The sequence below is a fragment of the Aspergillus heteromorphus genome (genome assembly GCF_003184545.1).
Source record: "Aspergillus heteromorphus CBS 117.55 chromosome Unknown BO70scaffold_19, whole genome shotgun sequence".
Taxonomy (NCBI): domain Eukaryota; kingdom Fungi; phylum Ascomycota; class Eurotiomycetes; order Eurotiales; family Aspergillaceae; genus Aspergillus; species Aspergillus heteromorphus.
In genome coordinates, this window is record NW_020290424.1 from 284,709 (window position 1) to 305,878 (window position 21,170).

Genomic DNA, 21,170 nt, shown 5'->3' on the forward strand with positions numbered 1-21,170 from the left:
TGTCGACTGTTGTAATTATCATAAACCAAAGATACACATACATTATGAAACGATAATTAGCATGCAGACCAAATTGTAATAAAGTAAATATTATATATAACTTACCACTAAGTTAGTAGGTGTAAATCTCCCAGGCCCGCCCTGCCTCCCTTCCGTAGCCTGAGAAGCTATGTTGTGTTTCGTAGCGCGCGAGTTTCGTAGAACGCGTATGCCAAAGAACGTCATAAGCTGACATGAACTGCGATCATATATTTCATAGGAAGGTAATTAGCATGTAGACGAGGTTGTAATAAAGCAAGTATTCCAACTTACCTTAAAGTTATTGTTTGTAAGTCTCCCAGGCCCGCCCTACCTCCCTTCCGTAGCCTGAGAAGCTATGTCGAGTTCCGTAAGAGGTCGATGTATAGTCTGGTTTGGAAGCATAAGCAAGGTTAACACACAAGTCAGAATGAGAAGTGGTCCATAACTTACCGGAAGACATATGCGATGTCTATAACCCAGTGTCATACCACTCACCCTTCCATGTCGTGTGAAGGCCCATAGCGAAAAGACCGTAAATTGTTGGATATAAAGTGGACGGTTAGTCAAAATTCATCCAATGAGATACACAAAAATGGGAGCTTCTGTGGATATAAGATTTGGTGGTCACTCACTTGTATATATTTATGTTGTCTGTATCCCAGGCCCGTCCCTACCACCCTACCGTAGCCTGAGAAGCTATGAAGTGCTGTATGAATGCTATGAACAGAATCCAAAGTTAGCATATTATCCACAAGATGCAATTCATTGAATGATCAGAGTCATTTACCGTTAGTAAGGATGTTGTCTGTTGTTGTTGTTGTCCCAAGCCCGACCCTACCACCCTTCCATGGCCTGAGGAGATATCTATCAATGACTGCGGTTAGTGTGGTTAGTGTCCAACATGTATTTTCAACATTCTAGAAAGCATAAAAAAACATGAAGCAGAAGAAAGAAAGACAGGGAACAGAGGGAACATAAGAAATAAAGAAAACGAAAGAAATAAGAAGGACAAGAAGGACAAGAGCAGAGAGACAAAAGAGACAAAAGAGAAAAGGGGAAAATAAGAATGATAAGAGGAATGATAGTAATAGAGGCAATACAGATAATAGAGAAAACAGACATAGAGGACACAGAAATAGGAGAAAGGATACACTGAAAGAAACACCGCAAGAAACACCGCAGGAAACACCGCAAGAAACACAGCACGAAACACAGCACAAACACAGCACAAAACACAGCGCGAAACACAGCAAAAAACACAGCGCGAAACACAGCAAAAAACACAGCGCGAAACACAGCAAAAAACACAGCAAAAACACAGCAAGAAACACAGCAAAAAACGCAGCAAGAAACACAGCAGAAAACACAGCACAAACACAGCACAAAACGCAGCGCGAAACACAGCACAAAACACAGCGCGAAACACAGCAAAAAACACAGCGCGAAACGCAGCAAAAAACACAGCAAAAAACGCAGCAAAAAACACAGCAAGAAACGCAGCAAGAAACGCAGCAAAAAACGCAGCAACAAACGCAGCAAAAAACGCAGCAAAAAACGCAGCAAAAAAACGCAGCAAAAGAACGCAGCAAAAAACGCAGCAAAAAAACGCAGGAAAAAACGCAGCAAAAACGCAGCAAAAACGCAGCAAAAAACGCAGCAGGAGATATAGCAGGATATTGAATAAAGGACAGGAAGAAAAGCAGTAAAAAAGCAGTAAAGAGACAAGAAAAGAAATAAACTTGGCGAATCAGAAGAGCAAATAAGAATAGAAAGAATAAGTAGTAAAAGCAGTAAAGAAATGAAAGATATACAACCAATTAATCAACCAGAGATACCACAAGAAGGGGCATAACACGCAGAACATGAAGAAAAGAAAGCAAACCAAAACAGGAAGCAATGCAAGACACAACACAGGAAGTCAACGCAGGAAGTCAACGCAGGAAGTCAGCGCAGGAAGTCAACGCAGGAAGTCAAGACAGGAATTCAACGCAGGAAGTCAACGCAGAAAGCAATGCAAGACACAACGCAGGAAGTCAACGCAAGAAGTCAACGCAAGAAGCAACACAAGAAGCAACGAAATAAATAATATAACAAGCAATATGAGAAGCAATACAAGGAGAAACAGAAGAAGAAATACAAGAAGAAATACAAGAAGAAATACAAGAAGAATACAAGAAGAAATACAAGAAGAAACCGCAAGAAGAAACGCAAGAAGAAACGCAAGAGGAAACGCAAGAGGAAACGCAAGAAGAAACGCAAGAAGAAACGCAGAGACGCAAGAAGAAACGCAAGAAGAAACGCAAGAAGAAACGCAAGAAGAAACGCAAGAAGAAACGCAAGAAGAAACGCAAGAAGAAACGCAAGAAGAAACGCAAGAAGAAACGCAAGAAGAAACACAAGAAGAAACACAAGAAGAAACACAAGAAGAAACACAAGAAGCCAGTATAAGAAGCCAGAGCAAAAAGCAGCACAAGAAACCATGCAGAAATCAACGCAAAAGCCAATGTAAGAGGCCAAAGAAGAAAGTCAACGCAGGAAGCCAAATCAGGAAGCCAAATCAATCAAATCAGAGCAAAGAGAAAAGAAACCAAGCACATCAAAACAAACCAAATATGGCAAACCAGCCCAACTTCCAAGCAGTAAACCAGCCCAAACAACCAGGCAGTAAACCAGCTTGGAAAGCCGAGCAGTAAACCAAAAAGAACACTATCTAAAATGCTGACTGAAGCAGACGCTGGAAGGCATGTCAAGCACATGCTGAAGAACACACTAAAGCAAGGTCAGTAGACTCGTCCGAAGACTCACCAGAGGACTTACCTGAAGACACGCTGAAGGACACGCTGAAGGACACGCTGAAGGACACGCTGAAGAACACGCTAAAACAATGCCAAAAGATAGACTAAAACACCGAAGCAAACGCTGAAAGGCATGTCAAGCACATGCTGAAGAAGACACTAAAGCAATGTCAGTATACTTGCCAGAAGACAGACTCATCAGTAGACTTACCTGAAGACATGCTGAAGGAACGCCGAAAGACTCGCTCAAAAAACGCCCAAGAGAACGCCGAGGGAATACCCAAAGACTCGCCCAAATGCACGCCAAAGGAACGCTCAAATGCATACGAAAAGAAACATCAAAAGATCGCCCAAATACACGCCGAAAGAAACGCGAGATGAACGCCCAAAGAATTGCCAAAGGAAATACCTAATTGCACGCCGAAAGAAACGCCAATTTATATATAACGCCCAAATAAAACGCCCAAATGCACGCCCAAAGAAACGCCGGAAGAAACGCCAATGTAAATAGAATATAGAACGCCCAAAGAAAATACCAAAGAAACACCCGAATACACGCCAAATGAAACGCCAAAGATGCCAAAGACGCTGAAGAAGATACAATAAGGAACACGCCGAAGAAAACTATATAAAAGATACCAAAGACCAGTAAACAGTAAGTAAAAGCAACTGTATAAAGAGAAAAAAGACAACTATAATAAGTAGGTAAAGTCAAGTAAGAAGCAAAATAAGAAGCAACAAATCTAAGAAAGTAAAGTAAGAAAACTAAGAACTCGAATCGGCAAAGTATCAAACGAAACAACCAAAACGAGAAATGAATAGCCAGTAGAAGAAGCAGGTAATCAAACAGACCAAGAAGGAATAACAAGCGAAAGAGATATATCAAAACGTGGCAAAAGACAAGAACGAATGCTAGCAAAGCTATGCTATGGACCACAGGTTCATTCGGACTGGGCATCGAAGAACCTGGCTCTGCCACAGTAGCGTGGACTTGTTTTCTGACGGCTAAAGCTGCTAATCGACGCTCATAGGATCTATGAGGAATGCTATGTAGGTAGCTGCCTATCGACGTGAACACATCCATGGGAACATGGATTCGTTTTCTGACTCTAGCGGCTATCGAAGCTAATAGGAACTATGGGAAGTGGTATGTGTTTAGGTAGGTACTCTGCAAGCCGGTTAGCATGTGGTCTGACAAATGTAGAAGAGAGGAGAAGCAAGGAAATATGCCAGCCATGAGCCTGTGCCGTACAGGACAAGGGGGACTTGTTGTATAATACTCACATCTGCTAGTAGGGTACTGTGACTGTGTGAGGATGATAAGTGGAAGAAGAGACTGAAGAGGGAGATGCTGAAGAGGAAGACGCTGGAGAGGAAGATGCTGCTAAAGAAAGAAGACGCTGAAGAGGAAGACGCTGCTAAAGAAAGAAGACGCTGCTAACAAAGACGCTGAAGAAGAACATCAGCAAGGCTATCAGCAAGAAGTGTATCAAGACAACGATGACGCCGAAGGAGAAGACTATCAACAAGTCTAACTAGAAGAAGGCTATCAGCAAGGCTTCAAAAGAAAACGCCAAACAAAGGAAATACGACGTTGACGTCGAAGAAGTCTATCAAAAGGAGATTATCAAGAGGGAGCCTATGCAAAGCAGACTATCAAAAGCAGACTATCAACACGTCTATCAAGAAGAATAAGACAAACAAATGAAAGCCGACGTTGACGTCGAAGAGAGAGACTATCAAGAAGATGCTAACGCGGTAGCTAACTGTGTAACGAATAGACAGAAGAAAAAGGAAACAGTTGTAAGAGAGAAGAAGAGAAGTGGGCGAGCCGGGGGGGGGGGGGGGCTCCTTATGTACCTACCCCCCCTCAAGAGCTGATATCATAATGAGTCCAAAGACGTCTGCCCCGCAGCTCGCAGATGTCAGACTTCCCTATCTCTGACATGTTTCCGGTATGAAAGACTGGGTCGGCGGCCAGATGATGCCAGAAAAGCATAGTATATATGTAATCGTCAGGCCTGACCACTGGGTTCCTGAACCTTCGTGGCTGAATCCTCTGCAAAAGTTTCTAAAAACAGCTTCTGGCAGTATGTAATCCGAAGCTTGAAGCGATGAAGGTTCAGGGACACTGCTCGGAGGCGCAGAATATGATGCAAGCTGCTCCCAAACCGGGCTGGTAGAGTGACGGGGGGTGGGGGGATCAGCTCTGGTTCCTGAGCCTTCGCAGGAGGAGATGACGGAATCTCCTGTGGACGTTTCTAAGAACAGCTCGAAGTCAGTGTAATCTGCTCAGGTGGACCAGGGGAAAGAGTCTTCGCTGTGTCCACCTCGTGACAACACCTCGAGCGAAGAGTGAGAGACGACCCGATGGATGGATAACTAAGGTGGGTAAGGTATCAAGCGTCCCTGAATAGTACGAGGGAGAATGTAGTAGAGGTTCAGGAACCAGGCACCAGCAGGTACTACCACCTTAGTACCTGGAGTAAGGTAAGGTGGTAAGGTAAGGTACCGGTAGTTCGCCGTCTGGAACAGCAATACGCATGGGAGTCGCAATAGCGACCACGGCTGGTAGGTACATCATGCTACGTAGTGAATCCTACGAATGAGGCCAGGAAGAGTTTAACACTTTTTTTCACTTTTTACCGGCCTGGTAGCAGGCATAACACTAAAACTCGATGAAATATGGTATAAACCTCGTCAGAAATACGCCCTGAGGGGAAAATACATGCGGTGACTGGCTATGGTCGAATCATCACTGCCCCGCCAAATTGCTGGCAGGCCAGGTTCGAGTGTTTCCATCCATCTCGCATTCCCTCATGCTGATCCTTTCTCATTCGTTACCGCCCATCATCACAAAGCCTTTCCATTAGTCCGTAGCAAAGAAGCAGATACACCGTGAGTACCTCGTAAACGGAGTGAGCACATGAACTTGGGTGCCTTAAGCAGTGTACTTGGCCTTGGCCCTCGTGCTGCCGCTGTGAGCACTGTCTGTGTGACCCGAGAACTCAACAACCTCGCCCTCCTTGAGGCGGAGGACCTCCTTGAAGCGCCGGCCAATCGACTCGAGGATCTCCTTGCCCTGCGCGGGGGTGCGGGTGGTCTTGTCGCCGGCGATGCTCTTGCCAACAGTCCGTGTCCACAGACCCACACGGTAGAAACCCTTGCGCACGTTCACGACGACACCCATGACTTCGCTGTCGCCATCGTTCTCGAGAGTCTCGCCAATGGCGGCCAACTGGGCGTGGAGCCACAGGTCGTCGATGGGCACGGAGCGCTTGTCCTTGAACGAGTATGACCACTTGCCTCCGTGCTTGTTCTGGGGGTCCTCCCACTCAGGGCGGATTCCCTTCTTGAAAAGGTGGTAGTCTGCTTTGAGGCCCAGCTCGGACGTGGGCGAGATGTTGTTCTAGAGATAGCATCGGTCGGTCAGTCGGGGGTTGGCGTGGCAATGGAACCAATCAGTAGCACATACGTAGATTCCCCAGAATTCCTCGACGGAGTTAAACGTCACAACTTCCTTCAACAGATCGTTCCAGTTATCGCCCTATTACCCAGGAGAGGTCAGTGGTCTGATAACGAAGCCGACGATCCGGAGGGTTCCATACCTTGCCGCTGGGGGGCTTGGTAAACCAGAGAGTCCACTCGTGCATCAAAGGATGCTTCACGGTGAAGTTCTCCGGGTCGTGGAATACTGTGACGGAGTCTCCATTCGTCTTCTCGGTCTGTTCCTTCTGTTCAACGGCGGCAGCAACGGGGGCGGCGTTCTCATCAGCCACGGGCGCGTGGCCGTTCTCTGCGACAGCGGCCATTATGATTGTGGGAGGAGGGGTTTAAAAGTGAGGTTGGAGAGGTGGTACGGCGGCGAGATGGTCGTAAGGGAGAGGTGAGCGGCGGTCGGAGGGGGAGCGAAAAAAGCGGATGGCAAATTTTGTGTCGAAGTGAGGTTGTCGGGGGAAGGAGCAACTCCGGGGAGGGGCTGAAAGTAGGAGCGGAGGAAGGCGCAAACGGTTCACGGGAATAATCAGGTCGTCTGCTCCAGGCAGAAACACGGCTAGTGTCGTGTTGGAGGCGTTCTTGAGGCGACGACGGAAATTCACAACATGAAGTTTTGATGATTTGGAGATGCCGCAATGACTGGGACGGACGGTCAAGCCTTTCCCTTTTGGGCCACGCCGCTTTCCAGTCCTCTCATAGGCTACCGCTGCCCAACCCCAGCCCTAATCGACTGCCTTGGATCCTGGCAGGCATACCATGTCATAGGAGGCATTTCGACCGCCCGATACGGGATTGCTATTTCACTTCACGGTGGAGGAATATTTTGATCCAAGCATATTGTCCAATTGTCAACGCTAGGTACAAACAAAGGCCAATCCGAAGCAAAATATCAACCCCTCCGAAACCCCCGCCAATTAACCCAAACTCGCACTTTTAATTCAAGAATGCTTCCAAATAACACGCCCCAAATGTAGGTATAAAAAGATAAAAGAAAGTTTCAAGCAGAGAAGCAAGTATCTATAGCCCGGGGGACGTCTATGACCCCGGTGAGCATCTATAGAAAGTCGAGAGAAATGCAAGAGTTCACAACCGATGGGTATATATGACCATGATCCTCGCATATACAGAGACTAACTCGATTACTTCCCGCCACTGTTGATCAAACTCAACAGGCAGTTCCAGCCTAGTCATGTCAGCCTCATTCACAAAGTATGGGGGAATAACACCTACCCAAGCTGACTAGATTGACCACAAGCACCCGGTATTCCAGCGGTACCATAGCAAAGTTGACACCTTGGACCGCAGGCCAGATTGTGAGGTTGGCCTTGTAGCTAGGAATGAAGCTGCTGCGCAATTTCTCCATGGGATCTTTGCCCTCCATGATCGCCATGGAGGACAAGAAACACGTCAGATGGACCGGGGTGAACAGGCATTGATCTGCGACGACACGGGCGAGGAGGGTGGCCTTGGCGTTCTGAAGGACGACGCGACGCTGGAGAATTCCGTACCAGACCGTGGCAGCCGGACCAAAGACCGCTGGGGCAGGTTAGCTTGACTATAGGTGACAATTCCCGGGCGCTTGGCGGAAGAAGCGTATACTAGGCGAGTTAGGAGGGTGAAAGGGAAATTGGTGACCTACCTCCTCCGTAAAGAACCATGCGCCCCGTCCTCGCCACGTCGTGCTTATCGAACCCTTTGCGATCGACTAACTGCTGGGCCAGAACATCCCCGCTTCCGAACAGCACCTGACTCACACTCGAGTTAGATCAATTGTCGTGCGGACCATATTCGAGTTGATCGGAGGATAGGAGAAGAGAAAGATGGAATGGAAGGTAAGGGAGGGGAGGCATACAGCGCTGGTCAAACTGGCTGTGAGGATGGGCTGCTTGGCCAATTTCGTCTGATACCTAGCTAGATCAGCGATGGAAGATGAGGATGAGATGAGAATTAAGCATACCAGCGCAACATCTTGAACAGAACAATCAGAAACAAATAAACAACGCAGAAGAATTGATACAATTGACTGCAATGACACAGTTTCCCCGGGGATGATGAGGGGAAGAATCAAGGCAGCCGACGCTGGGAGCTATGATATAAGTAGTGACCAGGGCCCCAGACCGCCGATAAGAGCAAGCAACAGGAACAGCAACAGCAAGCAGCAGCGGCACACCCCGGGTGCAAACAAAGCAAAAGCGCGACCGTCCGCGCCACGGCGGACGACGATTGGCGAGAAAAGCTCCCAGCAGGGCCAGAGGGCCAATGGGAAGACCCACCTGTCACATGATGCCCCCCCGATGGGGCTCCCGATCGGGATTCCCAAATGGGCGCACCGCTTAGGGCACAGGGCTGCGGGCTCGCTTAGCGCACCCGGGCGCGAAATTTCCCTTGGTGCCAAAAGTGTTGTGGATAGCGAGCACGAAAGTCAACCTCGACGTCGACAACCCCTCCAACGCCTCTCCTCCCCGACTTTCCCAAACGCCATATACATCCAACATGGCTGACGCCGCTCCCCGTGGACGTGGAGGTTTCGGTTCTCGCGGAGACCGTGGTGGTGACCGTGGCCGTGGCCGTGGCCGCCGTGGTCGTCGCGGACCCAAGGAGGAGAAGGAATGGCAGCCCGTCACCAAGCTCGGCCGTCTCGTCAAGGCTGGCAAGATCACCTCCATGGAGCAGATCTACCTGCACTCCCTGCCCGTCAAGGAGTTCCAGATTGTGGACTTCTTCCTCCCCAAGCTGAAGGATGAGGTCATGAAGGTACGAAAACACGAACGCCTTTGAACAAACAATCGAAAATGTCGACAAGGAAGATCTACGGGGTGGCGCAGGTGCTAGGATCGAAATGCGCGGGTTGGAATTGATACGTGGATCGGAATTGTGCAGGCATTGGATATAAGGATGTGCGAATGTGCGGGTTGCTGACGGTTTTTTTTTTTTTCACCACCTATAGATCAAGCCCGTCCAGAAGCAGACCCGTGCCGGTCAGCGTACCCGCTTCAAGGCTGTCGTTGTCATCGGTGACTCCGAGGGCCACATCGGTCTCGGTATCAAGACCTCCAAGGAAGTCGCTACCGCCATCCGTGCCGCCATCACCATCGCCAAGCTCAGCGTTCTCCCCGTCCGTAGAGGTTACTGGGGTACCAACCTTGGTGAGCCTCACTCTCTGCCCGTCAAGCAGAGCGCCAAGTGTGGTTCCGTCTCCGTCAGAGTATGTTGCGACTCAGCTCCAGTTCCGGCTCCGTGGGCGAGAAACCCCCATGCTAACCCGGTGACAGCTTATCCCCGCTCCCCGTGGTACCGGTATCGTTGCCTCCCCCGCCGTCAAGCGTCTTCTCCAGCTTGCCGGTGTCCAGGACGCCTACTCCTGCTCTTCCGGCTCCACCAAGACCCTCGAGAACACCCTCAAGGCCACCTTCCTTGCCGTCATCAACACCTACGGTTTCCTTACCCCCAACCTCTGGAAGGAGACTAAGCTCATCCGCAGCCCTCTGGAGGAGTTCAGCGATGTTCTGCGCCAGGGCAAGAAGTACTAAGATAGTGCTGTGATGGGATAAACTTGCATGACTGTTTTTTGAATCGAACTATTTTCCTACGGGTTTCAAAAAAGTTCTCCTTCGGTTGTAGGGTCGGCAGCACCGGAAATCCTGGATTTGCGCTATGCTACGCTAATTACGGTATCCATGGATGTAATGATTATGGAAAAGTGAAAAGAAACCCGCGTGAAGTCGATCAAATCCTTCTACAAGTGACACCCTTGGCAGTGCTCCGTTGCATTGGCCAACCCTTTGGTCTCAGCACCAGCATTTCAATCCGGCGCACGCGTTGGACGATCGTAGAATGGGCCAGACCCGACTTCTAAGTAGAAAGTGCATAATCTCGCTGCAAAATCCTCAACCAGACCCATGATAGGAGTCCAAAAACATGACGTATGGCCAGAATCCAGAGTCCAGACAGCCAGCTCCATAATTCATCAACGCCCGAGTGGAGCAGTAGCATGTAGAATTTAAGAAGGATCATGAATTTCCCATGTACCCCATGTCAAATTCTCAACCTCGCAGCCGAGGCCTCCACAGCCCACACTCCTCAACCAACCTTCTTGAGTGTTTACCCCGCGCAGAGCCAATGGTTCTTTTGTGGGATTGGGAATCTTGCCCTTTTTTTCCTTCCACGTGCGGCGTTGATGGAAATGGGTTTGTTCTTCTTTAACTTACACACAGCCGCCTCAAGGGATTCTATTGTCTCTTTTGGCTAATGCAGATAAACGCGACATTTTAATTTCGTAGAATCAGAGTGAGGATAAAGCTTTTCCAAAAAAATAAATGTTAGTAACTATTGTTTGCTGCAGAATCCCTGCAGTCAGGTGACTACTACAGCACGTGTTTTCGTCCGCTTTGTTTACAATGTCTGTCTACCTCCTGCTGGGTATATTCAAGGATTAATCGCAAATATCATATATTTTCCCTGTTACCTTGTCTGGGTTATTCACCTCGTTCCTATGTAAGCACTATATATTTCTCGGTCTGCACTCTCATACTACAACACATTCACGAAATGAACACATTGGCAAATTCTTTGTTATAAACCTACAAATCCGCCCTCCCGAATACAGCAAATCACATGTACGAAAAACCAAGAGTGTGTTCCCGAGAACAAAATCACCATCTTGATTTCTGGGTGAGTAGCACGGGCCAGAGCATTCATGTCAGACCGGGGTAATCTAGGTAACGGCTCGTAAGATAAGGTAAGAAAGGTCTGATTCTACGATACTGCTGCGCAATCAGGTAGGTCATATAGACGTAGAATCGGGCAACATGAAGCAATGCAGACATACCCGAGAAATAGGATCAAGGGCTGAGTAAGATCAGGCCACCAGCATTATATCGCGTGCAAAGAACGGCTGACTCCGGGTCACCACTGGGCCAAACCCCCATACCCACCAATAGGTTCCTTGTTAGGTCCAGCACATGACAAGCCGCCAAAAGGCAAAATGCTGCTCCTGTCAGCCTTACTTTCTCGACTAGAAGGGGGGGGGAGAGGAATGATAATGATCCGTGGACTCTTGAGATTTAAGTAAGGGCGGGCGGGGGTACATATATGGACATACCAAGTACCTCAGCCGCCACCATCTGTTATTATCATCATTTCCCCGGTGTCTTATACTGAAGCAGCCACACGAAGTTGGGACAGTGCATAACCACCACCGCAATTGTCATGATCTGGTACACCGTGGTCGTGGGCCTCGTGGGCCTGGTCGTTCTCGACTATGCCTGGGGCCTTGCCAAACACATTCGCGTGGCGCGTCGGTCAGGTCTCCCCTATGTGATCGCTCTGGATCAACCGAATATCTTATTCATGGTATTGTTTGGCACGACGCTGCTTCCGTACATGATAAGTTGGCTGCCTCCCTGGCTGGCGGATATTATGAACGACAACCTCGGCTCCTTCCGCTGGCGCGTCAAGAATCGACAGACGAAACGCTACGGCGGGGTTTATTTGAATGTGTCTCCTCATGGCATTAGATGCAGTGTTGGGGATGCAGCGGTTGTCTCGCAGATTGTCAATGCGCGGCATGATTTCCCAAAACCGGTTTTCCAGTATCGTTAGTCTTTCCTGTCGACTATTATCTGGACTTGAGTTGGAGTTGAAAGGTTGATGATTTTTCAGGAATATTGGATATGTACGGGCCGAATATCGTCACGGTATGTGAAGGCTTTCTTCTGTAATAAGCGGATATGGACTAATCGATGCAGTGTGAGGATAAGGAATGGTCTCATCACCGCCGACACACGGCCACGACGTTCCATGAAAAGAACAACGATCTGGTCTGGAGAGAGTCCATCCGACAGGCTCGAGAAATGGCCGACTACTGGCAAGAAACATACCCCGTGAACATACCACATGGATCAGGATTCACGATCCAGGAGACAAGGGAGGACCTGCACAAGCTTACGTTAAATGTGATCTCGAGCGCAGGGTTCGGGGTGGATATGCCCTTCAAGCCCATCCCACAGGACTCGCTGAAGAGCACGGAGGATATATTCAAGGATAGCCCAACGCCCCCGGCGGGATTCGACTTCACGTTTCGATCGGTTGTTTCGTACATGAATGTCAAAATCGCCACTATGGCTCTGGCAAACAAGATCCTTCCTACATGGGTTCCGAGAGTATTGCTGCCCTTCTTGAAGGACGACTTTGCCGCTTATCGAGATCTAGATCAGTACCTGCAGAAGCTGATCAGCGTGAATAAATCCGGCGTCACAGGCACGGAGACTGCTTCGAATCTCATTGAGGGCATGCTACTCTCCAGAAGGCCCGACGATGCCAAGGATCCCGGCCTGACGGATCGAGAGGTCATTAGCAACATGCACATCTTCACGATTGCCGGGCACGAAACAACGGCAACAACTTCGAGGTTTGCGCTCTTGCTTCTGGCCCTCGATCAGGACGTGCAGGATTGGGTCTATAACGGTATAGTTGAGGCTACGAAGAATGAGCCGTCGGACGTCAAGGATTGGGACTATGAGAGGATATTTCCCAAGCTGGTGACTCCGCTTTGCGTGATGGTTCGTTGAAACTCCTGTCTGCACCTATCTACCGACGACCGAAAAGCTAATCAATCCCCCCCCCCCAGCTCGAGACAATGCGCCTATATCCCCCCGTTATTACCGTGCCTAAATGGACAGGCGAAACACCGAGTACCATCCACTATCGCGGAAAGGATTATGTTCTGGAACCGCATGTCAAGGTCAGCCTGAACGCGGGCAGTCTCCACTACTCCGAAGAATACTGGGGGAGGGACGCTGCCCTGTTTCAGCCACAGCGATGGGACGTGTGCAACCACGAGAGCTTCTTGGCTCAAAACGCAGACATGCCCGGCCTGGCTGGGCCCGGATTGGAGTATCCCACCATCCATAAGCCGGTCCGAGGCGCTTACCTCCCTTTCAGCGATGGGTTCCGCGCGTGTCTGGGGAAGAAATTTGCTCAGGTCGAGCTTGTGGCTGCGCTGGCGGTGCTGCTCCGTGACTATCGGGTCGAGTTGGCAGATAACAGTGAGGAGGGCAGGGGAAATGCATGCAGAATACTGGATAAAAGCACTTCTGTCTTAACCCTTGCAATGAGGGAAAGTGTGCCATTGCTTTTCCGCAAGAGATAGGCTGGCTGGGGAGTACAGATTGTGTTGGAAGGTCTACTCGGCTTAATCAACCCAGTATCAAAGAAACTCGAGTACCATCATCAAATGTTCAAACTAATTGATTAGAACAAAGGAATAGCCCGACAGTGTATAATCCCTTTACCCGCCAGCATAACGAATAACGTCTTTGTTATGTTGGAGCTCCCCCCCGTAGTCTTTGTGGAGCTGACCCTGCTGGAACAGTCCTTGTCCCGGCTAAGAAAAGCCCATTCACTACAGTTACGCAGGGTTTCTCCCGGTGAAAGTGAATGTCTCAGTGTTTGTATCAGCAAGTATGTCTACAACCACCTGTTTTTCTTCTTCTAACACTCTCCTTTCTTTATCCTCCCAGGTCAGAGTCTCCTACAAACGGCTCAAACGGCTCCCGACGCCGAAACAACGGAGATTGTCTGCTTGCGTAATGCCCTAGCTCGCGTCACGAGCAAGACACTTAAGATGGAGGAACATCCCAAGCACTGGAAAGCCACTCTGCTTGGAGAGGAGTTCTGGAAAGACGCGCACGCGTGGAACCAGCCTATTCACGAAAGCATTGATAGCAGTCAGTACCTTCACAAGCAGCCTCACTCTTGTCCAGCACGCATGCATGATCTGGGTCCATTCAGACCTAACCTCTAACCACCACTATCAGACATCGACAATCCCCAGGAAACGCCTCTGCACCAGAGATTCCCCTTTAACTTGCTTGAGGCCGGCCCTGTCCCACCGAGCAGCAACAGCAGCAGTGGCAACGAGCCCATCTTAGCCGGACAGAGAAGTCGTCGTCGCCGTCGCTTCAGCGTTGACGCATCCAGCCTCACCCCGATCGCCCCTGCCCGCGTGCTCGAGCTGTCCCGACGCACCCGCTCTCAATCCCGCTCTCGCTCTCGCTCTCACACTCGCTCGGACTCCATGGCTCGCTCTCCCAGCATCACTTCGTTGAGCAGCCAGTCCAACTCCCGCCTCCGTTGCATGCTCAACAGACTCACCAGCTGGTGGAAAGACCGGCCTGCTCCTCTGCCGCTGATCTTCGAGGATCAGGCTACTCCCGAAAGCCCACTCATGGACTTCCGTGGCGGCGCCACCTGGGACCGTCTCTCGAGCGACCGCCGCGTGCTGGGCATCGATGTCTTCTGGCCTGTTGACTTTGACGATGAAGACGCAGAGGGCCAGAAGCCGGAGCTCGCTATGCTTGAAGTCAATCAGCTGGCCCCCCTTTGCATCTTCCATCACCTCCACTCTCTCAAGATCACCGGCATGATGCAGTCTTATCAGAAGTATATCTGGCAGGCGGCTTGGATTAACACTGAACTTGAGGAGCTGGAACTCGGCATGGTCTTCCCCCCTCGCATCATCAAGAGTAACACCGGTAACTGGCCCTACATCAAGGGAGGTTGGAAGCTCAGTGAGATCCAGGAAGCCGAGCCCATTTACCAGTAATTAACCCCCTCCCCTCCCCCCATTCACAAAGCCCTAACATAACCCCCATCACAGCGGCGACGGCACCGGCACCCTGGACCCCAACCTCGGCCAAGGCGAATACCTCGACAAAATGATGATCGAGAAATCCAAAATCCTAGCCATGTCAACTAACAGCACGCGCCACAGACTCTCGATCAAGGTTCTCACTCTCACTGGCTTCGTCGTCGACGCCGACCCCTTCCTGCACTGGTTCGACCCCTTCCGGTTCAAGACCATCCACTTCAAGGACTACTGCGTCGACGCCGGCTTCTACCTCCCGGAGGAGATGAGTGGCGTCTCGGTGGATTTTTCTCCCGAGGTCCAGGAGAGAGCAACTACCGGTAGACGCGTGGATTTGGTGGAGGAGATGAAGATTCTGGATTTGAAGGACGGGAAGGTTGTGAGAAGACGCGATTTTGGGCAGGGGCAGCAGTCTCAGACTCAGACTCATTCGAAGTCAACTCACCCGAAGTCTGCTTCATGGGGTTGTCAGGTCGAGTGAGATGGATGATGATACCTCGTGGTTTGCCGTTTGGTGGTTGGAACTTAGTTGATTGATGCAAGCCCGTTGGAGCGTTGGCGTTAGCGGATATGGTATGATTGTTTTTTTTCTGCTTTCTGCTTTCTGCTTTTGTCGTTGATTGTGTCATCATAATAAAAAGTACACACTTGACCGTAATGATAATGTTGTAATCTTGAGATACTCAGGTGATGGTGGTGTACGACAGGTAGTGTTGTTCCACAGCATAGAGCATGGATGTGTACTGAGTACGGAGTACGGCTGTGGCGTCTCATCCTACATACCTCCAATATAACAAGTACAATCGCACCCGGAATATATAGTCCACATAGCCAGGTATGAAGCCTCTCTACAGATCATGCAGAAACCCCGAAGTGTAAACCCTGGAAGCGATGGGATCATTCCATGCTTCTTGCGGCTAGCCTCTGTATACCTTGGTGTTCTGAAAACTCTCACCGAACAGCCCTTATAGCTCAGTGGTAGAGCGCTTCACTCGTATCACCGATATGAAGAGGTCCGCGGTTCAATCCCGCGTGTGGGCATTCTGTTCTCTTCTTTTTTGGCTTTTTTTTTTGAATCCATCATCTTACTTACTTACCACATGAGATGCGGAAGTCTTTGTGGGTTTTTTTTTTTTTTTTTTTTTTTTTTCGTTGCAGTTGGACTAGCTCACAAGGGTAGAGGCAATTTAAGATTTATTGATTTGCCGACCCGACTTATTATATACCAGGGTATTACTATATATCCAGTCGACTCCGTCAGTGTTTTTTTTTTCTCCATTGACCATCATGTTATTTGTTCGGGGTCCTTGCTACAAAGTACTCCGGTTTAAGTATGTATGCCATGAGGTAAATGGTGTGGTGTCATGCGTAGCTCGACAGCCCGGGAAATATTCTTCTTTCTTTTTTTCATTCAGTTATTGTCTCCTACCCTCTGCGATAGACACCCAACCCTCCAGATTTGTCAGCCATGTTGACATCTTCGTATGTATCCTATCGAAATCCTTAATAGGAGTCAGAATACAGTCGCTGTTCTAACGGTCGTGACTGTGATGATTTCGTAAAAGAAACCAAGTCACCGGTTGCCATCCTCCTACTTCGCAGATGCGTGGAGTGGTAGGTGGAGCCGGTACGAGAATGATCGCCTACTTTAACTCATTTAGAGCGTTCGATGATTCTGGGAGCGCTCTGGTTTTTCGACAGACCTGTTCACGGTGGCTTTGTTGTTGGCATGTTGCAGTGTATCTATCTAGAGCGCATTGTTCTTCGTGAAAATTCTCGATCGAGTTGGGTCGTAAGCTTTCGTAAGCTTCTTCTGGTTCGGGGTCGAGTGTTCGCGAAGGTTGATGGGTTGATGAGGTTGTCGGTCTACGAGACCCTGAAGATCACTGTGCAGCCTAACCCAACACAAATATATATTCCGGTAGATCTTCCAGGCACGCCCTTTGAGATAATGTTGAGCCGTTTCGGAGTCATCGCTAGAATTGAGTCATTCAGCATCGAGGACATAGATATTGATTAAGATTGAATGCACGCCGTCAGTCTCCAAATGCAAACACATTAGCCATCAGCCATCATCCAAATCTCCTTCATCATGACTCCTGACACCGACAAGCACGCCATCCCAGCCAGCTGACTCGAGGCGTCGGCCATCGATCGGAGGGGCAGGAGTCGGAGATATCGAGGGCGGAAAAGGTCACAGCCCGAGGGCGAAGTCGGCCTTGGGCGGCCAACATACTTAACCAGAACGGGCGCTGCCCGCCGAGTCGCGCGCTCGTCGCCTTTTCTTTCTCCTGCGCACTGCTGCGCTCGTCCTGCTTCTTCATCCTCAAACCCGTGAAGTGCATCTGAAAGCCGTCTGCCCGGATTGCAGATTGCCTGACACTCCCTACGATGGCCGGATGATCGATCCCTCGCCGCCCACTGCTGAGCGGCTTTAGCCGGTCGGCAAAGCAACTCCACCCCCAATCGGCCATGTCTCGATCGTCGCTCGTCGCCAAGCGTGCGCACCAGTCCGATCAGATGGCATGGCTACATCCTCATTTCAGGTCAAAGGAAAGCCTAACTGCCAATTTCCAGGTCACAAGCAGGGACTGGACGGATTACCGCATGCGCAGCAGCATTGTCTCACTCGCCGCTCCTGCGACGTCTCGACAGGGAAGGCCGGCTGCAACTGGCGCGCAGCTGAGGGAAATAACATCGCGCCTTTGGGAGCCTGCATACATAGTGCATCGCATCCTACGGTTATCGCATGCTGGGGTCAAATGAGCTGATTGCCACTGGTGATTGACTGGTCATCAACATGCACTCCATACCGACTGGAGGAGTCCAGCGCGGGGAGAGCCGACGTTGCAGTCGCCTTCTGCTGATCCTCACACGAGCGGGGAGCTGAACCGCTGAGCCGATGCGACCACCACAGTGACCAGACCACACACCACGCCTTGCGCCCTTCGAAAACATCGACGGAGTTTCCTGCCAACTCCGCGGCCTACGAATGGGGCTCGCCGTCCTTATCTGCCTGTCGACAGCTAGAAATTTATGTTACCTAACGCGTTCCGCATGCGGTCGTCTTACCGGCGGCACCTCCGAATCCACGATTGCGCCCTCGTCGTGCTTGGCATTCCGGCCTCGATGGAACTGCCGCACCACTCCCGACATGCAAGCTGAGGCCTGCGGCCTGAACGGGCACAATGGACGGGGTAGCACGGTGGGTGCGATGCAGAGGATAGCCGGAAGGGAAGCCAGGGAAGCCAGGGGCAATAATCGACCCAGATTCTACGTGAGGGGAGGCCACGAGGAGTGGAAACTTTGCAAGAATTCGTCTTTCACCGGCAAACTCCGACTTCTTGGCATCCCAATCTCCTGTCAGGCTCTGCTCGCCACGGGCCAATCACGGAGCCCAGCCGTCGTCTCGGTTGATGCTTAACGCAGCTTGTCATATCACCGTTTGCCTCCGGCTGGGGGGTTACATCCGGAAACGCTACCTCGGTCTAGCAACAATAATGGGTTCTGGCTTGACCACAGAAGAGGGTTTCATGGTGACGATTGGTCCCAGACATCGACGGGCCCGCCTCGGTTACTCTCTATACCTCCCACCGTGAGTATAAGGCGAGGCCACTCCCTCGCGATCTCGTGCCTGGTTTTCCAGCAAAATTCGCGTCAGTCCTCCAGCTTGTCCCTGGGATTCCCGCCTGGTCCTGCAAAATGGCTCTCGGAGATCGCGAGTCTGAGATCACTCAGTGCGTTATATCCTGTCTTGCCTTCCCTTTCAATTGTCTATTTTCCTACGACATTTCGCTCTCCTGTCCCGTACTGACTGAACTGGCAGGCCACAGCAACATGGCCATGGTGCCGTCAACGAACCTGTCATGAACGAAAAGGCAGCACTCCCGGAGGCCAGCGAAAAGGCTCTAAGTGTCACTCCCGATGGCGAAGAACCCAATGCCGAGGAAAACGTAACTCTTCGCCATGTTGCCGAACACCTGCCTATCTCCGCCTGGCTCGTCGCCATCGTCGAACTTTGCGAGCGTTTCACCTATTATGGAATGTCTGGCATGTTCCAGAACTACGTTCAGCGCCCTTTGGATGGCAGCGAGGGGCGCGGCGCTCTTGGCATGGGCCACGAGGGAGCCACGGGTCTGACCACTTTCTTCCAGTTCTGGTGTTATGGTGAGTTTTCAATTCGGTGGCCTATGTTCGAAGACTAATCATGACTAGTCACTCCCATCCTCGGTGCCATCGTGGCTGATCAATACCTCGGCAAATACAAGACCATTGTGGTGTTTTGTATCATCTACCTGGTCGGTCTGCTCATCTTGGTCTGCACGTCCATTCCCACGGCTCTTTCTCATGGAGCCGGTGTTGGGGGCTTCATCGTGGCAATCTTGATTATCGGTCTTGGCACTGGTGGTATCAAGAGTAACGTTGCCCCTCTGATTGCGGATCAGTACAAGCGGAAGAAGATGGCCGTTTCGACCACCAAAAAGGGCGAACGGGTCATCATCGATCCCTCCCTTACGATCCAGCGCATATACATGATCTTCTACGGTTGCATCAACGTGGGCTCCCTGTCTCTGCTGGCAACTCCCTACATGGAGAAGTACATCGGCTTTTGGTCCGGATACCTGCTCTGCTTGTGCATGTTCGCTGTCGGCACTATGGTGCTCATTTTCGGCCGCAAGTACTACGTTGTCCGCCCTCCGCAGGGCTCGATCATCACGGATGCTTTCAAGGCTCTGTGGATCATGGTTATCAACCGCAACATGGACGCACCCAAGCCCACCTGGCAGGCGGCCAACGGCGGCGGACGGACCAACCTCCCCTGGGACGATCACTTCATCGACGAGCTCAAGCGTGCCTTGATCGCGTGCCGCGTGTTCTGCTTTTACCCGATCTACTGGGTCGTGTACGGCCAATTCTCGAGCAACTTCGTCACCCAGGCCGGCCAGATGGAGGGCCACGGAATCCCGAACGACCTGATGCAAAACTTCGACCCCATCTCCATCATCGTCTTCATTCCCATCCTGGAGACGCTCATCTACCCGCTGCTGCGTCGCTTGCGCATCCGCTTCCGTCCCATCACCCGGATCTCCCTGGGTTTCGTCGTCGCCTCCCTGGCCATGATGTATGCCGCCATTGTCCAGCACCTCATCTACTCGGCCGGGCCCTGCTATGAACACCCCGCCTGCGCCGCTTCGGAAGTGGACGGGTCGACCACCGGTAACCACGTCCACATCGCCATCCAAACCCCCGCCTACGTGTTCATCGGTCTGTCTGAGATCTTTGCGTCGGTGTCTGGCTTGGAATACGCCTACACCAAGGCCCCCCCGTCGATGAAGTCCTTCGTGCAGTCCATGTACCTGCTCACGAACGCCTTTGGCTCCGCCCTCGCCGAGGCCCTGACTCCCGCCGCCTACGACCCCGCTATCCTGTGGATGTTCGTCGGTCTGGCCGTCGCGTCCTTTCTGGCCGGTATCATCTTCTGGCTGGTGTACCACCACCTCAATGACCAGGAAGACGCCCTGAATGCCCTCGATGCCGATGACCCGGAGACTCCCGCGCCAGCCTACGAGGAGAAGAGGGAGGAGAACTGAGCGTTGAAACTCGGTTCCGTCCACACTACCCTTTCTAATGTACTATAATATTCGCCCGCCGTTCGATGCATCCATATTGAACGGGAGTTATATCTGCGCAGGCCCGCACAGCCCCTGCTGAGCAGATGGTGGGTGTGGGTGTATATACCCGATACAGATTACGCATAGCTTGTTCATGATTAGCAGTTAATTGATTACGCTTTATCGCCGTCCTTATTATCGAGTAAATAGTTAGCCTTCCCCCCCCCCCCCCCCCCCCGGGGACCTGAAATTCTTGTTAGGCAAGGCTAGCTACAAGCCAACCAAATTGTTTTAGCGCACACGCCGTTAGGTGGAGTCTTCCTTATTACATTTAAGGAACAAGAGAGGTGGATATCCTGTTAGGTAATGTGTTTATAGAAACCATCATCCGGGAAGAATTCGTCTTCTAGAAACCAAAAAGAAATATTAGAAAACAAAAATAAATCCCTGACACATTAAAGCAATCATAGCTTGTCTAGAAACTAGATATCTACTCGCTAGATACTAGTCAGTACACCAACCAACCTAGAACCTGATTTCTACATACTGAACGGATAGGAAGAGAAAGTATGCCGGAATGGATTGTTTGGAGTATTC

The 21,170-nt window shown here is 50.6% G+C and overlaps 7 protein-coding genes and 1 non-coding gene across 8 annotated transcripts; 6 read left to right on the forward strand and 2 right to left on the reverse strand.

The window, feature by feature from the left end:
* Window positions 1–2,032: 2,032 nt before the first annotated feature.
* Window positions 2,033–2,469, forward strand: BO70DRAFT_397930 (uncharacterized protein; the record flags this gene model as incomplete). The annotated part of the gene is made up of 2 exons (XM_025546746.1): window positions 2,033–2,066; window positions 2,147–2,469. 2 exons carry the CDS (start codon window positions 2,033–2,035, stop codon window positions 2,467–2,469), a joined length of 357 nt encoding a protein of 118 aa, XP_025397804.1.
* A 2,993-nt stretch (window positions 2,470–5,462) lies between these two features.
* Window positions 5,463–6,916, reverse strand: BO70DRAFT_363589 (eukaryotic translation initiation factor 4E). The gene is made up of 3 exons (XM_025543609.1): window positions 6,425–6,916; window positions 6,292–6,363; window positions 5,463–6,225 (listed from the first exon to the last, which is right to left on the reverse strand). The coding sequence occupies exons 1-3, from the start codon at window positions 6,626–6,628 to the stop codon at window positions 5,758–5,760; spliced, it is 744 nt and encodes a 247-aa protein (XP_025397805.1). The 5' UTR covers window positions 6,629–6,916; the 3' UTR covers window positions 5,463–5,757.
* A 200-nt stretch (window positions 6,917–7,116) lies between these two features.
* On the reverse strand, window positions 7,117–8,348 carry BO70DRAFT_363590 (Mpv17/PMP22 family protein). Its single transcript, XM_025543610.1, has 4 exons — window positions 8,272–8,348; window positions 7,954–8,221; window positions 7,545–7,850; window positions 7,117–7,497 (listed from the first exon to the last, which is right to left on the reverse strand). The coding sequence occupies exons 2-4, from the start codon at window positions 7,970–7,972 to the stop codon at window positions 7,454–7,456; spliced, it is 369 nt and encodes a 122-aa protein (XP_025397806.1). The 5' UTR covers window positions 7,973–8,221; window positions 8,272–8,348; the 3' UTR covers window positions 7,117–7,453.
* A 118-nt stretch (window positions 8,349–8,466) lies between these two features.
* BO70DRAFT_363592 (40S ribosomal protein uS5) lies at window positions 8,467–10,216 on the forward strand. Its single transcript, XM_025543611.1, has 3 exons — window positions 8,467–9,068; window positions 9,262–9,519; window positions 9,587–10,216. Exons 1-3 carry the CDS (start codon window positions 8,808–8,810, stop codon window positions 9,842–9,844), a joined length of 777 nt encoding a protein of 258 aa, XP_025397807.1. The 5' UTR covers window positions 8,467–8,807; the 3' UTR covers window positions 9,845–10,216.
* Window positions 10,217–11,522: 1,306 nt separating this feature from the next.
* On the forward strand, window positions 11,523–13,464 carry BO70DRAFT_372359 (cytochrome P450; the record flags this gene model as incomplete). Its single annotated transcript, XM_025544848.1, has 4 exons — window positions 11,523–11,910; window positions 11,976–12,010; window positions 12,062–12,874; window positions 12,943–13,464. 4 exons carry the CDS (start codon window positions 11,523–11,525, stop codon window positions 13,462–13,464), a joined length of 1,758 nt encoding a protein of 585 aa, XP_025397808.1.
* Window positions 13,465–13,938: 474 nt separating this feature from the next.
* Window positions 13,939–15,482, forward strand: BO70DRAFT_409523 (uncharacterized protein; the record flags this gene model as incomplete). The annotated part of the gene is made up of 3 exons (XM_025547232.1): window positions 13,939–14,041; window positions 14,132–14,915; window positions 14,974–15,482. The coding sequence occupies 3 exons, from the start codon at window positions 13,939–13,941 to the stop codon at window positions 15,440–15,442; spliced, it is 1,356 nt and encodes a 451-aa protein (XP_025397809.1). The 3' UTR covers window positions 15,443–15,482.
* A 440-nt stretch (window positions 15,483–15,922) lies between these two features.
* BO70DRAFT_t207 lies at window positions 15,923–16,002 on the forward strand. The gene has a single exon. It is a non-coding gene; the product is annotated as a tRNA-Thr (tRNA).
* A 2,825-nt stretch (window positions 16,003–18,827) lies between these two features.
* Window positions 18,828–20,552, forward strand: BO70DRAFT_294973 (peptide MFS transporter; the record flags this gene model as incomplete). Its single annotated transcript, XM_025539496.1, has 2 exons — window positions 18,828–19,128; window positions 19,177–20,552. The coding sequence occupies 2 exons, from the start codon at window positions 18,828–18,830 to the stop codon at window positions 20,550–20,552; spliced, it is 1,677 nt and encodes a 558-aa protein (XP_025397810.1).
* Window positions 20,553–21,170: the final 618 nt, after the last annotated feature.

Coding starts and splice junctions, on each gene's coding strand:
- BO70DRAFT_363589 (XM_025543609.1), bottom strand. CDS start 6,628: ATGGCCGCTGTCGCAGAGAACGGCCACGCGCCCGTGGCTGATGAGAAC. Junction 6,364..6,424: donor CCAAGCCCCCCAGCGGCAAG/GTATGGAACCCT, acceptor CCTGGGTAATAG/GGCGATAACTGGAACGATCT. Junction 6,226..6,291: donor AGGAATTCTGGGGAATCTAC/GTATGTGCTACT, acceptor TGCTATCTCTAG/AACAACATCTCGCCCACGTC.
- BO70DRAFT_363590 (XM_025543610.1), bottom strand. Junction 7,498..7,544: donor GGTCAATCTAGTCAGCTTGG/GTAGGTGTTATT, acceptor TGACATGACTAG/GCTGGAACTGCCTGTTGAGT.
- BO70DRAFT_363592 (XM_025543611.1), top strand. CDS start 8,808: ATGGCTGACGCCGCTCCCCGTGGACGTGGAGGTTTCGGTTCTCGCGGA. Junction 9,069..9,261: donor TGAAGGATGAGGTCATGAAG/GTACGAAAACAC, acceptor CACCACCTATAG/ATCAAGCCCGTCCAGAAGCA. Junction 9,520..9,586: donor GTGGTTCCGTCTCCGTCAGA/GTATGTTGCGAC, acceptor ACCCGGTGACAG/CTTATCCCCGCTCCCCGTGG.